The sequence below is a fragment of the Camellia sinensis genome, chromosome 4, assembly GCF_055761805.1.
Source record: "Camellia sinensis isolate YWXY chromosome 4, ASM5576180v1, whole genome shotgun sequence".
NCBI classification, from domain to species: Eukaryota; Viridiplantae; Streptophyta; class Magnoliopsida; order Ericales; family Theaceae; genus Camellia; species Camellia sinensis.
In genome coordinates, this window is record NC_138964.1 from 102715314 (window position 1) to 102732260 (window position 16947).

The 16947-nt window shown below is 34.0% G+C and overlaps 1 protein-coding gene across 17 annotated transcripts; it reads right to left on the reverse strand.

Annotated features, from left to right (window-relative positions):
• Nucleotides 1–1561: 1561 nt before the first annotated feature.
• LOC114323065 (leucine-rich repeat receptor protein kinase HPCA1) lies at nt 1562–15153 on the reverse strand. Of its 17 annotated transcripts, none has more exons than XM_082925430.1 (12): nt 15021–15145; nt 14049–14090; nt 12343–12397; nt 3733–3804; nt 3356–3430; nt 3197–3268; nt 2934–3107; nt 2468–2509; nt 2260–2331; nt 2106–2174; nt 1938–2012; nt 1562–1806 (listed from the first exon to the last, which is right to left on the reverse strand). In XM_082925430.1, the coding sequence occupies exons 4-12, from the start codon at nt 3789–3791 to the stop codon at nt 1728–1730; spliced, it is 717 nt and encodes a 238-aa protein (XP_082781556.1). In that variant the 5' UTR covers nt 3792–3804; nt 12343–12397; nt 14049–14090; nt 15021–15145; the 3' UTR covers nt 1562–1727. The 17 variants fall into 17 exon arrangements, 13 of the variants coding, with proteins under 13 accessions (XP_082781556.1, XP_082781557.1, XP_082781561.1 ...); XM_082925431.1 differs by having other exon boundaries at nt 14049–14127; nt 15021–15110; XR_014366788.1 differs by lacking the exon at nt 14049–14090 and having other exon boundaries at nt 2106–2127; nt 2468–2492; nt 3049–3107; nt 15021–15152.
• Between the last annotated feature and the right edge of the window lie 1794 nt (nt 15154–16947).

Genomic DNA, 16947 nt, shown 5'->3' on the forward strand with positions numbered 1-16947 from the left:
TAATATACTGTTTGACAAATAGTAGTAATATACTGTTTATTTTCTTTGACAACTAGTAGTAATATACTGGTGTCATTAACAATTATAGAATATTAATTTGTGATACAGAAAATTATTGTGGTATTTTATTTTTCTAGTTTTAGTAACAAGGAAAATAAAATTATTTTGTATTATAATTTATTTTCTGATTTTTGTAATCAGATATTATGGCTGTTGAAAGTAGTACTCCAAATCCGATCGTTACAACGACTCTGGTCCATATCCAAAACCATGTTCAAATTCCGATAAATCATGGAGAAAAATCAAAATTTTTTAATGGCACTGAGTTTAGGAGATGGCAGCAGAAAATGCTGTTCTATCTTACAACTCTAAATTTGGCCCAGTTTCTCCGTGAAGAGGCTCCAGCACTTAGAGAGGATGAAAGTGATCGACAAGTTGTTGCCGCTGTAGATGCTTGGAAACATTCTGATTTCCTGTGCAGAAACTACATCCTCAATGGCCTTGACAACATGCTGTATAATGTTTATAGCTCTCTGAAAACAGCAAAAGAATTATGGGATTCTTTGGAGAAAAAATACAAGACAGAGGGTGCCGATACAAAGAAATTTGTTGTCGGTAAATTTATGGACTTTGTTATGGTAGACTTCCAAACGGTAATTTCTCAAGTTCAAAATTTTCAATTAACACTACAACAAGTTGGGTCTTGAATGACGAAATTTTTTTGTCTCCAAAGAGCTAATTTCGTCACTATAGATATTTGTGAGGAAATATTTTCGTCACCGGTTTCGTCATTGAATGTTTGTCACTAAAAACCAACGTGACGAAAAATAATTTCGTCACCAATGAAATTACTTCAGTGATGAAATTTTTTGTCACCAATAAAACAACATTTTGTCGCCAAAAATTCTCATTTTCGTCACCAAATAGTTATTCAATACCATATTTATGACTTTAGTTGACAAATAAATTTGTCACGCATGTTGATCATTGATGAGGAAATAATTTCGTCAAAATAAGATGTAAAGATGACAAAATTTTTCGTCTTCAAAAGTCATAATTTTTTGTCACCAATAAAACAAAATTTTGTCGCCAAAAGTTCTCATTTTTGTCACCAAATAGTTGTTCAGTACCATATTTATAACTTTAGTTGACGAATAAATTTGTCACGCATGTTAATCATTGATGAGGAAATAATTGTCACAATAAGATGTAAAGGTGACACAATTTTTTGTCTTCAAAAGTCATACATGGGTGACAAAATATATTTCGTCATAAATATATATACACGTGACAAAATTTTTAATCACCAAACAACAAAATAAATAAAAACTTTCATATATAAACTGCAGTAAATTTTGTCACAAAATTTTTTTTATTAGTGACGAATAATCAATTTGTCATAATAAGAAGTACAAATGACGAAAAAATTCGTCACTAAAGTTGTTCCATATTTTATATTCAATTTAAGTTATTATTTCACAAATATCCCTGCTCAGATCCCAATAGCCTTTTAATTGTACTAAGAAATCCACTAGCTATTATACTCCACTCCACACAAAAATTCACTAAACCATTATATTATAAATCAAAATGTATCCATCAAACAACTTTAATAATAATCCATTATGTATAACAAAAAAATCATCAAAGCAAATCCCAAAATGAACTAATGTGGAGTCCACAAAAAAAATCAACACTCAATCTTGATTTGCAACTACAACTAAGTATCAGTTCAGGAAATAAATAAATAATTCAACACTTGATCTTGATTTGCAAATATGCTTCCAAACGTCATCAAAAACCAATCTGCAAAGAAAATAAATAAGGAAGACATTAATATATTATTAATTACATCTAAAATCATATTTAATTATTCCAAGATCCCCCAAACTATTAGTGAGAACTAGATCAACAAATGATGAGGATTAAGATGGTACAATGTCGTCAAAGCCTCTAGGCTTGTATGCCATGGATGATCAGCTGATGAATTGAAACTATTGTTGTTCATGTCCCTGCATACCATCATCTTATGGTCAAAAAATGCAAATAGATTTCACATGCATTGCTAACAAAATTGAATATCGAAGGAAATTGCAAGAACTTACAGAGAGTTGAGAAAGTTCATCCCTGTGAGATTGGGCGAAGGTCCATTCAAATTATTGTTCGACAAGTACCTCAAAAGGCATAACCAAAACACTTTCTTAATGACACAACTTGAATTCTACATGAAGTTGGAAAATTTTCTGTGTGTGTACTTACAGCTCCCTGACACTTGTAAGGTTGTTGAGGTTTGAAGGAACAGGCCCATTTAATGAATTCCAATTGAAGCATCTGTTTGCAAGGCAAAAGTTTCAATCCAAAACAAGAAACCAAATTTGTTACTATAGGAACATGAAAGCCAATCACAGAATGGTTTCTGTAAGAAGCTTAGTAAGAAGTTTCTAGAGTACATGACATAGATACTCACATGGCCTCCAAAGTCTGCGCATATCCTAGTGTGTCAGGGATGCTTCCAGTGAGTTTGTTGACATAAAAAATCTTGCTCAATATAAAATTATAATTATTTATTAGAGACTATAACAAGATAATGTCTAAATTGGCATTAGTTGGAACATAGGATCGCCTACTGTCACAACAACTGAATCAAATGCTCCACATGAAGTCAAAATATGCTAATTAATGACTAAGTTTTGTCGTTCATAACATCAAAGATTACAATTTGGAAACTTATGCATGTATCAGATTCATGTTCAAGTGGAAAAGTTTAGATGGAATGCTGCCGAATAGCTGATTCATTCCTAGATGACTGTGAATAATGGGCAGAAATTTGCTTAAATTTAAATAACAATAATACTAAAACATGTTATCTTCAAAAGAATTTGAAAAAAATAAAATAAAATTGAAGTTTGATATTTCAAAGAGGTGAGACATACAAGTGCCTTGCTTTAACTAGCATATCCAGACCAGTTGTGCTCCCACTAGAGACTGGAATTGTTCCATTAAGCTGGTTCTCAGTTAAATCTAGCCATGAAAGATTAGACAAATTACCAATGGAAGGCGGGATTGGTCCACTGAAGTTGTTCGCATTCAGAGCTCTGCAGACAATGCTAATAAAAGTTTAATATATTTACTGTACCATAATTAAAAAGACCAAAGACATGAGACTAGACATATACACTGGACTTGAAATTCTTACAAGAAGACCAGTTGCTGCAGAGATCCTATTGAGTCTGGAATTGGACCAAAGAAACTGCAACCAATGAGGATTCTGTATGTAACAAAGAGCAAATGATTCAATGTAAGGAGTGAAATTTCACGAGTTGTTGATACTAAGAAATAGATAGAATTTTCTTACAAGGTTGTAAGCTGATTCAAATTCCCGATCAATGATGGAAGAGTTCCAGTCAGACCCTTGTTGTTAGATAGATCCCTGTATGCAAAAGTTAATAATGAGAAATTATCTCTCTTTTTTCTATCAAGAATGAAGAATATAAAAAATAATGCAGCTAATTAAGCAAGGAACTAAAAATAGTCTTATGGAAGTAATGTTATTTAAGATATCCAAAATAATAATTCAACAATTATGTCTATGATGAATCAAGCTATTGAAAATGCCAAGGATATCCAATTCCAAGCACTATAGTCTACAAAGATGATGGTAACGAAAATTGAATATGCCATTTATATTACATCTAAATGGATTAAAAGCAAAAGAAAAATTAGAAAACCTACAGATATTGCAATTCAGATAATGATAGGATGTCACTGGAAAGGGAACCCGTCAAATCCATGCCTGCTAGTATCCTGAAATTGAAAGTTAACTGGTTCAAGATCAAAGATTGTCAAGTTTTTTAAAATAGTAGAACATGATTGCATTACATGGAGGTCACTTGGGAATTGGTGCAAGAAATTCCTTAATTAAAAAGTGACAAAAAATAAATACTATCACACTTAATTAAATTAGGTGTGATTAAAATATTAATTTGATTTTTTTAATCACATTTTCATTAAAAGTTTCATGTTTTAGTTTCTTAAGTATGATCTTTAAGCATTTTGTAGTAGTGCTGTCAAAACAAAGATTCTTATCAAATCGAAGCCACAATATGAGACTTGCAAAATGGCACTCTTAACATTTAAAGACCAAAGATTCATAGCTCGCAAAAAAGGTTTACTCGAGATGATTCGCCATAAATTATTTTCCAATTTCTTAAAAAAGAATGCCATCGTAGAAGACAAAAATCGCTAATAAAGCATTTAGTTGAACCAGACGAAAAATAAACAACATAAATTACAAAAATCTAACCAAGGAAACACTTAGTTTAACAATGTTTGCATTTGATGTGTTATGTACATTAAAAAATGATGAAACATGCATATTTTGCACCATAAAGGATCAAAATCTACGTGAAAGTCCTCCAAACAGAAAAGAAGAAATATATTTCACATAGGTAAGGTGATATATTTCATGGAGGTAAGGTGCACTATTGGTATATTAGTTGTGCTATGTAAGAAATGGCTTATCAACACTACTATAAATGTCAATAAGACATGCAATTGGCACAGATATGTATAGATTTTCAAAACAAAATAAAATTATTTTAAACATGAATTGGTAGGATGATAGCAAGAATTGTCAGTAATTAATTCCAGTTTTAAGCTGCTAACCTCCCGGAAGTTCCACAACTGATTATGCAAGCAACTCCAAAATGGGGATGAACAGAAATATGAACGTGTTTAAGTGTTAAACCATCCACAAGCACATTTCAAAATCATAGAACAATCTTTCTTATTACTAGCACAAGCTAATACTCTGTTGCAACTCAATCTAGTGTTAGATCTATTATTTCCAAAGCAAGCAATGCTAATGCTGATCTCTTTGTTGAGCTTGGTGATAAAATATGTTTTGGTGATCTTTTCTTGGAGGTACTGCATTATTAGGTAGGGTAGTTCTGTATAATAATGGTGAAATGTGAACCTGATGTTGTTGAATTCAATCCTCAAGGGATGCAATTACATTTTTTATTTGAACTGAATGATATGTGGTGTGTATTCTTGGAAAGGAAAGACTGTTTTCATCATCAAAAGGAAGGGTGCCACAAAGAAGCGCATACAAGATAACCCCACAGCTCCATACATCTACCATAGGAGCATACAATTTCCCAGATATAACCTATGAAAATAGATGAATTTATTAAACTTGGAAATTCAACAGTTACTTTAGATACAAATAGCATTCAATTGAAAAATCTCACTGACTTGTTTCACTGTCTTAAATTATTCCATAGATACCATAACATGTTTTCAGAAAATGACCATCCCACATGATATTGCTCAGACCAAAATCAGCAATCTTCACATTGCACTTGGAATCCAAAAGCAGGTTCTCAGGCTTAAGATCTCTGTGAACCACCATATTGTTTTGGTTTCCTTAAGAATTCGGTATGATTTCCTTAAACAATTTACTTCTTACTTCTTAGCAAAAGAGAAGATAACCACAGAGGTCTTATACAAGTTTTATGGTTAAAAATATTTGATATTTGCACCTGAAAGATCTCAAAAGTCAAATTTTATGATCTAGAGGAGGATTTGTGAAAGTGGAGACAGTTCCAAACCATGTTCTTTCTTTGTCAGGAGAGGAAGAAGGCATTATTCACCCAAAAAGGAAAAAGGCATTGTTGTTTGCTAGTGGCAGACACAATTCAGTTTCTGATTCTTTCTTCCACGTTAAATTTTTTTTTTTCTTTTCTTATTCTCTCATTACTTCATATATGTCTATGTAAGCCCCCAAAAAAGGTTGAGATAGAAATAATAATTTCCTCAATTGAAATAGTTACAAAGTGGTATTATAGTTTTGTTATGAACGTTAGAAAATTATTATGAATAATTATAATGTAGTTAAAAAAAAATGCATATGTATTTTTTAATAGAGCACAATTTTCCTATAGAAACACAGATAAATGGTGTTGGGGAAAACATTAGACAAGCTTTAAAAAAGTGAATTATGGAGTAGGTGCTGACCCATTAATTATCTAACCATATCTACATTTAGTGAAAAAGGCAAAACCTAGATCTAAGTTTTTCATAATATATAGATGATATAGCTAAATCTACACAAATGCAAATAAAAGCTTGATAATATTAAAGTTGGTGCAAGTTATGATTTCTTTTGGAATTCCACTTTCGAAACCAGTATAAAAAGTAACATATATGCAAGAGCAATATTATTTTTCCAAGAAGATCATAATTTCTAGTCCATGAAGTGCAGATAGAAGTGTAAATGTGTCGGCTTTACAAACAATAAAAAAACATCAATATTTTATTTATATTTGTTCATATAAACTTTGTTAGGTTTTTTTTCTTGGCAATCCCGTTTGACAAAACTCCTTTGAGTTGTAATTTTATTCGCATTTTTATTTCAGTGAGGCTATGAGTTGTTAGATGCGAATCCAACCCGAATCAAGCATTTCAGAGAAGTTTGTGATGATAAAGCTTTCAAGATTGCCACTTCGCTGATTATGACGGGGATCGAGCTGCCCGGTCAGCTCGCGGGGGTCCAGGGGCAGCGCCCCTTGGCGGGTCCGGGGCAGCGCCACGGCGGGGTTGAGGGGCAGCGCCCCCGAAGCAAAATGCAAAAATGCATTCAAAGTTGCCATTCGATCATGTTTTATTTTTCCAGATTTTCCAGTTTTGGCCTGTCCGCTCGAGCGGGACATCGGGCGCTCGAGCGTGGATTGGAAGCTCTCAGCATCTCTGCAGTCGCCTGCAAAAGTACTGGATAGTGTGGTTTACCGCTCGAGCGGCAAAACCGACGCTCGAGCGTGGAGCCTGTATGAAATCACAGAATTTGAAGTCTCCGCTCGAGCGGGGAAAAGGGCGCTCGAGCGGACCGCGCGAATCCAGATTTCCAGATTTGATAAAGAGTTCGCTTTCGGCCCAATCTAGGATTACTTTTTGGTTCCCTATAAAAACTTGGTTTTCTCCCAAAACTAGGTGATTGATTATAACTGCTCCAGATCTTCTTTTTGGTTTCTAGGGTTTATATCTGGGGATACTTTGGGAGTTTTCTTTGATGTTTTTATCGAGTATTCAACTCATGATCTAAAGAGAGTACATCAAAGGTTTGTTTGTTATACACAAAAGAGAGAGTTATTCTTCAGTTGTGGATTCTGAAGAATTCGAGCCTGAAGCTTTGGTGGAATCCGGAGTGGCTCATCAGAAAGACAATTCCGTGGTGAAGATGGGGTTGGAAGAGGCACATAGAGGTTGGTTCAATTAGGCGTTGTGGATTCGCTAGGTAATTGAGAGTATACCTGTGTAATTCCTTTAATTCTTCTTAGTGGATTGTTCTTGTGGCTGTTGCCCGTGGTTTTTTGATCACAGTTGGAGGTGTCCAATTGTGGTTTTTTCCACGTTAAATCGCTGTGTCTCTTTGTCTTGATTGTTTGATTGTTTGATTGGGATTGTTATATTCTGCTTAAAATTGATACGTAATCACAAATCAACATCTAGGGGATTTCTAGATTTTTCAATTGGTATCAGAGCGGGTCGTTCTATTTTTTTAAAAAAAATATTTTCTTTTAGAACGAGATCTTGTTTGATTTGTGATAATGGATACAATTCGTGAAGGAAATTCTATGGTTCGACCACCCCTACTTGACGGATCCAATTATCCTTTTTGGAAAGCTCGGATGAGATCTTTTTTAAAATCTATTGATGAAAAAGTTTGGCAATCCGTCATGAATGGGTGGACTGAACCAACAATTACTGTTGATGGAGTTACAATCCCCAAACCAATTGATCAGTGGGACACAATTGATTACCAAAATAGTAGCTGGAATAGTAAAGCTATCAATTCTCTCTTTTGCGCCGTCACACCTGAAGAATTTAGTCGTATTTGTTATTGTGAAGTCGCAAAAGAGGCTTGGGATATCTTACAAACTATTCATGAGGGCACTCCTTCTGTTAAACGCTCAAAACTTCAAAGGCTCACATCTAGTTTCGAAAACCTTTCAATGAAAGATAGTGAGACCTTTGATGAATTTTATGCGAAGTTGAGTGACATTGTAAATTCCAGCTTCAATTTAGGTGAAAAAATTCCAGAATCCAAAGTTGTGGGAAAAATTTTGAGATCCTTGCCCGATCGGTTCCAACCAAAAGTTACGGCTATTGAGGAGGCTCAAGATGTTGACAACCTCAAGCTGGATCAGTTGGTTGGAAACCTTCAAACTTATGAAGCACATAGGAATTTCAAAAAGAAACAAAAAGATATTGCTTTTAGTAGTGCTCATAAAGTTAGAGAGGATTCTGATGAGGATTGTGATATAGATTCCAAGATTATGGCTGCTTTTGTTAAACAATTTAAAAAATCTTTTTTGAAAAAGAATCCTAATCTTTTGGAATCTACTCATTCTCATAAATCTAAAGGCAAAGATAAACTCAAAATTAATTCTATAGCCAAGAAGGAGAAAGGAAAGATACAAGGAAACTCTGAAAGACTCCAATGCTATGAGTGCCAAGGATTTGGCCATTTTGCTCAAGAATGCCCCACTCGTTTGAAGAAGAAGAAAGCCCTTGCCATCACTTGGGATGATGAATCTGAATCTGATGAAGATGAAAGTGACAATGAAGGTCAAGGCGAAGAGGGTCATAATCAATTTCTGGCTTTCATGGCGGCTTCCGAAGCTGAAGGACAAACAGATTCTCCAAAGAGGTCAGTTGAGAATATCACTGATGATGAATCCTCGGAGAGCGATCATGAAGAGCTTGAGCAAGCTTATGAAAAGTTGTATAAGGAGTCTCTTAAGTTATTCAAATTGAATGACAAACTCACAAAGAAACTCAAAGCATGTGAATGTGAGAATGTCAAACTTAAGGAGGAGATATCCGAGGCCAGGATTAATGCCATCAAGGTAGCTGATGATCGACAAGTTCTTTCTGCAAAACTGTTGACTTGTGAGACAGAGAGGAATGAGCTACTGCAAACCCATGCCATGTATGAAGAAAAGATTGAATCTCTCGAGATATCACAAGTTGCTTTGGAAGAACTAATAATCAAGAAAGAGGAAGAGCTCAAGTGTGCTATGGCTACCATTGGTCTTTGGAACAAAGGATCAAAGACTTTGGAGGATATCATTGGGTCTCAACAAATGAGTTGTGACAAGAGTGGCATTGGCTTTGGTGTTAAGAAAGAACAAAAACAGAGTGCTTCAACATCTCATGATACAAGAACTCAAGGAAAGGGGGAACAAAAATTTCAACATAAGGATGGACTTCTCAAACTTCCTAGAGTTGGTAAGGTAAAAGAAAAGAAGGTACACCCTGTTTTTATTTGTCATCATTGTGGTATGCATGGTCATATTCGCCCCTACTGTTATAAGTTGCATGGGAGAGTGTCACAAAAGGGTAGAAATTCGAATACTTTTTGGGTTAGGAGACAACCTTACATGTCCAGGCAGAATACCAAGATTCATGAGGGTGTTCACTACACCACGACTCTTACCAAGACCGCTAGACCTGATTTTGTTAAGACCAAAAAGATTTGGGTGAGAAAACTTGATTTGTGTTAATTTGTTTATTTGTTTTAGTTTTTGGTTTTTTGTGTGTTTTTTTTTCGGGTCTTTTAATGTGTGCTTGTTTGTTTTTTATCTTGCTTTGGTTAAGAAAAAAAAAATTGAAAAAAAAAAAAAAAAAAATCCCAAAAAGATTTTCTCAGTATGGTTTTGCAAGCTTGAAATTTTTGAGTGGTCCTTGGTACATATTGGAATTGATGAGAAAATCCATTACATGTTAATATGTGTGTGCTTTCTGTGGTCATTACTCGTTTTGGAGTGTGTGTTCTTTGATTAGTATGTCTCATTCTGTACACATTCTTGGATTAGCAAATTCTGGAGTCATCCGCCCTAGTGATTATTTTTTATCTATGGACTTCTGTCATTGATCTTTTGTGTTTCTAGAGGAATTGACCTATACTAGCATATCATGGGTGATGTTGAGTCTCTTAACCACCTACCATCTTTTTTGCACCTCCATGGCTTTCCCCTTAATTCTTTGCAATCTAGCTATGAGGAAAAGGCTACCTCAGAGTCACCAACCAGGCCATCATTATTATATCCATGCTTCTCTGGTTTGGTTTCCATACTCTTGAGCGTGTCAGCCACCAATGATTGTGCAAAAGAAAAAGAAAAAGAAAGAGAAGAAGACAAAATATACAAAAAAAAAAAAAAATGTGCAAAAGAAAGAAAAAAGAAAAAGAAAAAGAAAAAAAAATTCATTGATTGAGGGGGAGCCTCCGCCTTTACTCACCAAATACCCCTTGATTCCTAGTGGTTTGACTTTCCTTTGTCGTGCTTAAGATTCTGTTGTCGGAGGTCCAGCTTTCATATCACTACTAGGATTGAATCTAGTGTTTGTCGAACTCCAAGAGTCACACACACACTTTTTATCATGGGATCTATGCTTTTCACATAATGCATCACTTTCTTTCATGAGGAATTTTCTACAGACTGTGCCCATTGTGTTTACTAGTAATGGTGCTTCTTGGATAATCTTATGTGTTTTAAGGTACTAATCTGAAATTCCTTACTTGCTCCACCATATTATTTTTATCATTCTCTTCTTGTTCACTGTTTTTCAGTGTTTGTGGTTGCTTTTAGTGAGGGGGAGTTTGATTCATCTTGATTTGGGTTGGTAAGGGAATTTGGTTTTGCATTGCAAGCGTTGTTTAGCATGAACACTTTGTTATGTTTGATAAGGGAGATTGGCTATATTGTTTTTCATGTTGCTATGCACTATTTGCCCTTCTTGTATGTTCCTGGTTTTTACATCGTCATATCATTGCTTGTGTGGTTTATGATCTTGCTTGTGTTGTTTGAGAGTTGTTTTTCATGAGTCTTAGTTTTCATCTATTCATGTTTTCCATCTCATGTTTCAAGATAATCGTGTCATATGTCTCTTGCTCTTTCATATACTCTTGTGGGACTAATAGTTGTTTTGGAGATTGTGGCACTAATAACTGTTTTGCAGATCATGACCTTAAGAAAGAAGTTGGCTTTTGTTGGCTGTAATGGGTTGGGGTGTTTAGGATTTTATTTGTTAGGTGTGTTTTGTCACGGCATTGCCAAAGGGGGAGATTGTTAGGTTTTTTTTCTTGGCAATCCCGTTTGACAAAACTCCTTTGAGTTGTAATTTTATTCGCATTTTTATTTCAGTGAGGCTATGAGTTGTTAGATGCGAATCCAACCCGAATCAAGCATTTCAGAGAAGTTTGTGATGATAAAGCTTTCAAGATTGCCACTTCGCTGATTATGACGGGGATCGAGCTGCCCGGTCAGCTCGCGGGGGTCCAGGGGCAGCGCCCCTTGGCGGGTCCGGGGCAGCGCCACGGCGGGGTTGAGGGGCAGCGCCCCCGAAGCAAAATGCAAAAATGCATTCAAAGTTGCCATTCGATCATGTTTTATTTTTCCAGATTTTCCAGTTTTGGCCTGTCCGCTCGAGCGGGACATCGGGCGCTCGAGCGTGGATTGGAAGCTCTCAGCATCTCTGCAGTCGCCTGCAAAAGTACTGGATAGTGTGGTTTACCGCTCGAGCGGCAAAACCGACGCTCGAGCGTGGAGCCTGTATGAAATCACAGAATTTGAAGTCTCCGCTCGAGCGGGGAAAAGGGCGCTCGAGCGGACCGCGCGAATCCAGATTTCCAGATTTGATAAAGAGTTCGCTTTCGGCCCAATCTAGGATTACTTTTTGGTTCCCTATAAAAACTTGGTTTTCTCCCAAAACTAGGTGATTGATTATAACTGCTCCAGATCTTCTTTTTGGTTTCTAGGGTTTATATCTGGGGATACTTTGGGAGTTTTCTTTGATGTTTTTATCGAGTATTCAACTCATGATCTAAAGAGAGTACATCAAAGGTTTGTTTGTTATACACAAAAGAGAGAGTTATTCTTCAGTTGTGGATTCTGAAGAATTCGAGCCTGAAGCTTTGGTGGAATCCGGAGTGGCTCATCAGAAAGACAATTCCGTGGTGAAGATGGGGTTGGAAGAGGCACATAGAGGTTGGTTCAATTAGGCGTTGTGGATTCGCTAGGTAATTGAGAGTATACCTGTGTAATTCCTTTAATTCTTCTTAGTGGATTGTTCTTGTGGCTGTTGCCCGTGGTTTTTTGATCACAGTTGGAGGTGTCCAATTGTGGTTTTTTCCACGTTAAATCGCTGTGTCTCTTTGTCTTGATTGTTTGATTGTTTGATTGGGATTGTTATATTCTGCTTAAAATTGATACGTAATCACAAATCAACATCTAGGGGATTTCTAGATTTTTCATTATAACTTGGTCACTGAAATTTAACCTGAAACATGATTTCCTTGCTGGAAGCACTTTCAACTCTTCAAATGAGTCCAAATCTAATATTGAGTGGATGAAGAAAAGGATTGAATGAATTAGTCTTTCAGTTCAACACTTCCATAGAAGACAGAAAAGCGAAAGACAAGAATTTTACATACCTTGTTGTCCGGATTCGCAGCAAATCAATCACCAACATAAAAATACAAAAGTGAATGGAATTACAAATATTAGCAGAACATAGAGAAAAGGGGGTACAAAACACACACAAATGAAGAACAAACAAATAAAAAATCATGTACTAAATAAAAAAGCAAAAAATCCATAAATTTCATATAAACAATACTTAATCACTTCCTTACCAAAACTATACAAATTGCAATCCCTAATAAGTAATTAAATCAATGCACAATAAATCCAGAAATTGCAACACCCAGACTCGTAGATTCAACTAATTCCTACAAAATTAACTCAAATTCCAATGCTAATACCTATATGTACATTCACATATATAAAAAATGAGTATGGTGGGAATCGATTGAATTACCCGTAGCTCTCTAGGGTTTGGTCGTCCTTCAAGATCTGCCATTGCCGGCACTGAGGTGATGGTTCTGCGGCAGAATGAGGTGTTGCACGACGGGCAACAACGGTGGATCGGTGATGGTAGATCTAACACTGATGGTGATTGTTGTTGTTGGGGAAGGGAGTTTCAACGCTAGGGTTTCTATAAGGGGAGAGGAAGATAATAAAACCCTAGCTATTGCTGAGTGGTGAGAGGGAGAGGGGGAGACGGCGAGAGAGATGGTTTGATTTGTTTGTGTTTCACTGTGGATACTATACATATATATATATATATATATAAATAAATAAAATATAATCACACTTAATTAAAAATATACATATAATCAAAGTGTGATTAAAAAAATATATATAATCACACTTAATTAAAAAATATGATTAAAAATATATATATAACCACACTTACTTAAAAAGTGTGATTAAAAAAATATATATATAATCGCACTTAATTAAAAAGTGACATAAAAAATAAATATTATCACACTCAATCAAATTAAGTGTGATTAAAATATCAATCTAATTTTTTTTTATCACACTTCTAATAAAAGTGAGATATTTTCATTTATCAAAGTGTGATCTTTAATTGTTTTTGTAGTAGTGTTTCGTTCCTAGAAGCAAAATACACAATTTTGCTGAAGAAGTTTTTGGCAACATTCTAACAGATACAAGCAATGGAGGTTATAGGGTAATAAACTATCCTGGTCAATTAGATTTATAGGGTAATAAACTATCCTGGCAACATTCTATTAGAAAGAAAAAAAACATTGACCAATTAGATTTATAGGGTAATAAACTATCCTGGCCATAAAATCTAGAAATAATACATGTATATATACATATGTTTTATATAAGCACATGTTCTTTAGAAAGAATAAAATGAAGGCAACACATCTATAGAAAGAGGTCCAAAAACAAAATAGCTTCAAGCTTCCAGCTATGCAATCGAGGTTATCTTCTGGATGTAAGTAGATGTAAATAATAAATACAAATCTTTATGCCAACAGTTTAAATATAATTGTCATAGCCCTACAGTTCTCCAAACAAGTTCATCTACTTCCAAAAAGAGAAAAAAAAAAATATATATATATATATATAGAGAGTACAAACCAATAAACCAACTTCAATAAAACATACCAAAATACCCCACACCCTACGAGAAGCAGCAGAGTCCACACCCTGGGGATCATCAATGAATAGTTCCAGAGATTTTCAGCTACAACAAAAATGTATCTCGGAACATTGTTTGTGACAACACAAACACCATAAAACAATAAAAACTACAAAGAATGCTAACAACCAAGGCACTAACTCTCCACCAGGTACAACTGGCAAAATCAATTTCAGTATATAAACAAAAATATAATTTCTGATCTAAAATTAATCATCTAATTGTCTCAAATCAATTAGGATGTAATAAATAATTTTAGACCCAACCACACTAAATAACTAATTCACTAAGATGTAACAATCATCCTAGGACACAACCACACTGAATAATTAACTAAGTTGTATAAAAAACACACCCACACGGGATAAAATCTGTCTTCTTCTTCAAAGAATAGAATGAAACCAAAGCAAAATTCAATTCTCTCTCTCTCTCACTCTCTCTCGGTTTTCTTCATCAAATCTTCATCATTTTCTTTCATTTTTGTTTCATTGTACTCACAAAATCAATGTCTTTCACTTTCTTAACTCAAAAATAAAGTAAACCCAAATATATTTTAGAAATTTCTGTTCAAATAAAATAGCAAATTTTTTTATTCCAGAATTTCTTTTCCCCCCAAATCTTTGTTCAATATGAGGAAACGAAGCACAAATCACCAGAATTGAATCCCTATTTTATAAATCTAATCCCTAAGCAGAGCATTGATGGCTAACAATCAACTACCAAGAAAAACCCAAAAAATACATATAAACTTGAAAACCCAAATGATAAATCAAAGCTTTTAAATCGCTCAATGAAGAAAACAATTCCAAATTTATTACCAAATCAACAATAAAGCCAGATTATAAGCTAAAAAAAATGTGCAGATTGAAACCCGTAAAATTTTTGAAACAACTCAATTAAATCGATGCACTACAAGGAAAAAATAGAGAAAAAAGAACCTGGGTTTGATGCAAAAAGTGGAGCCCTATTCATACAGGAAGGGCCGACGGTAGCAAGGGAAAGAGCAATGGTGGAGAGGTATTACGTGTGTGTTTTGAGAGAGAGAGAGAGAGAGAGAGTTGATAAACAGAGAGAGGGCAACAAAATTAATACCCTATTTTGAGAGAGAGAGAGAGATGGTAAACAGAAAAGGATAAAAAAAAAATTAACTTTTTGGTTCCAGTTTTTAGAGATGAGTTTTCAGAAAATTCTATTTATTTATTTTTGATCATATTTTAATATTTTTAATTAATTTTTTAATATTTTAAGTTTTTTTTTTTAATTTAGACACACCTAATATAAATATACTTAAAAAGTATAATACATGTGAAAAAAATATTTAAAAAATACACTAAATTCCAAAAAATATAAAAAAAAATATATGAAAATTCATTACATTTTTCATATTTTTGTGTATTTATTAATTTTTTAAAATATTTTTTCACAAATATTTTACTATTTAGATACATCTAAATAAGGTGCATCTAAAAAAGTAAAAAATTACTTAAAATTTTAAAAATATTAACTAAAACCTAAAAAATACGAAAAATAAAACACACTATTTTTAGAAAACTGAAATCAAACACACTGATATATATATATATATATATATTTTATTGTTGCTCAATACATTAAAATTTTTCTACCAAAATTGGTGACAACATTATTTTCTCACCAAAAGATCTCAAAAATATTTGGTGACGAAACTTATTTTTTTTCTCACCTAAAAGTAAGTATTTAGTGACGGAAATAAATTTCGTCACCTATTATTTTTATATTTTTATTATACGTGACAAAATTATAATTCCTCATGGATTATTCCTATTTAGTGACGAAATTTGTTTTCTTCACTAATTTTCGCCACCATACCAATACAGAGAATAAGAGAAAGAGACACCAGAAAAAGAGGAAAGAGAAATCACATACCAAATCACCAAGCAAAGAAGATGTGGCGGTTACCGGCAAGGCTACTAGTGGCGGCAACTATAGGCAAGGCTAATAGAGGCGACGATGGCGATCAGCGTGGTGGAGGAGCAAGAGGTAAGACAAATTAATACCCTATTTTGAGAGAGAGAGAGATAGAGATGATAAACAGAAAAGGGGTAAAAAAAATTAATACCCTATATTTTTTTTAATTGCCGCTCAATATATCAAAAAAATTTCACCAAAATTGGTGACGATATTATTTCCTCACCAAAAGATATCAAAAATATTAAAACGTTTTGGTGACGAAAATATATTCCTCACAAATAATTTTATAATTAGTGACAAATTTTTTTCTCACCAAAAGTCCCAAAATTTTGGCGCCACCAAAAAAAAGTAGCGGGAAAATTTTTGGTGACGAAACTTAATTTTTCCTCACTTAAAATGAAGTATTTATTGACGAAAATAAATTTTATCACCTATCATTTTCATTTTTTTATTATATGTGACAAAATTTATAAATTCCTCACGAATTATTTTTATTTAGTGACGAATCTTATTTTCTTCACTAGTTTTCGTCACCATAGGTTACTTTTGTTGTAGTGTAATTTTGCATGATATTCATTCTGAAGGTATGTCTCTTAGCGAGTGTTTCCAAGTCGTTACTTTAGTGGAAAAGTTACCATTGGCTTGGAAATATTTCAAAAATTATTTAAAACATAAACGCAAGGAGATGGCCATGGATAAATTGATTGTAAGACTAAGAATTGAGGAACATAATCAAAAGGCTAAAAAGAGAATGGTAAAAATCTCATTGAGTCCAAAGCTAATGTGATTGAACAAGTGTACAAACCATATAACAAAAAGAAGAAGTTTACTGGAGATGGTCCTAAACGAGGCGACAACAATGACAATAAGAAGTTCAAAAGAAAATGCTACATCTGTGGCAAGACTAGACATCAA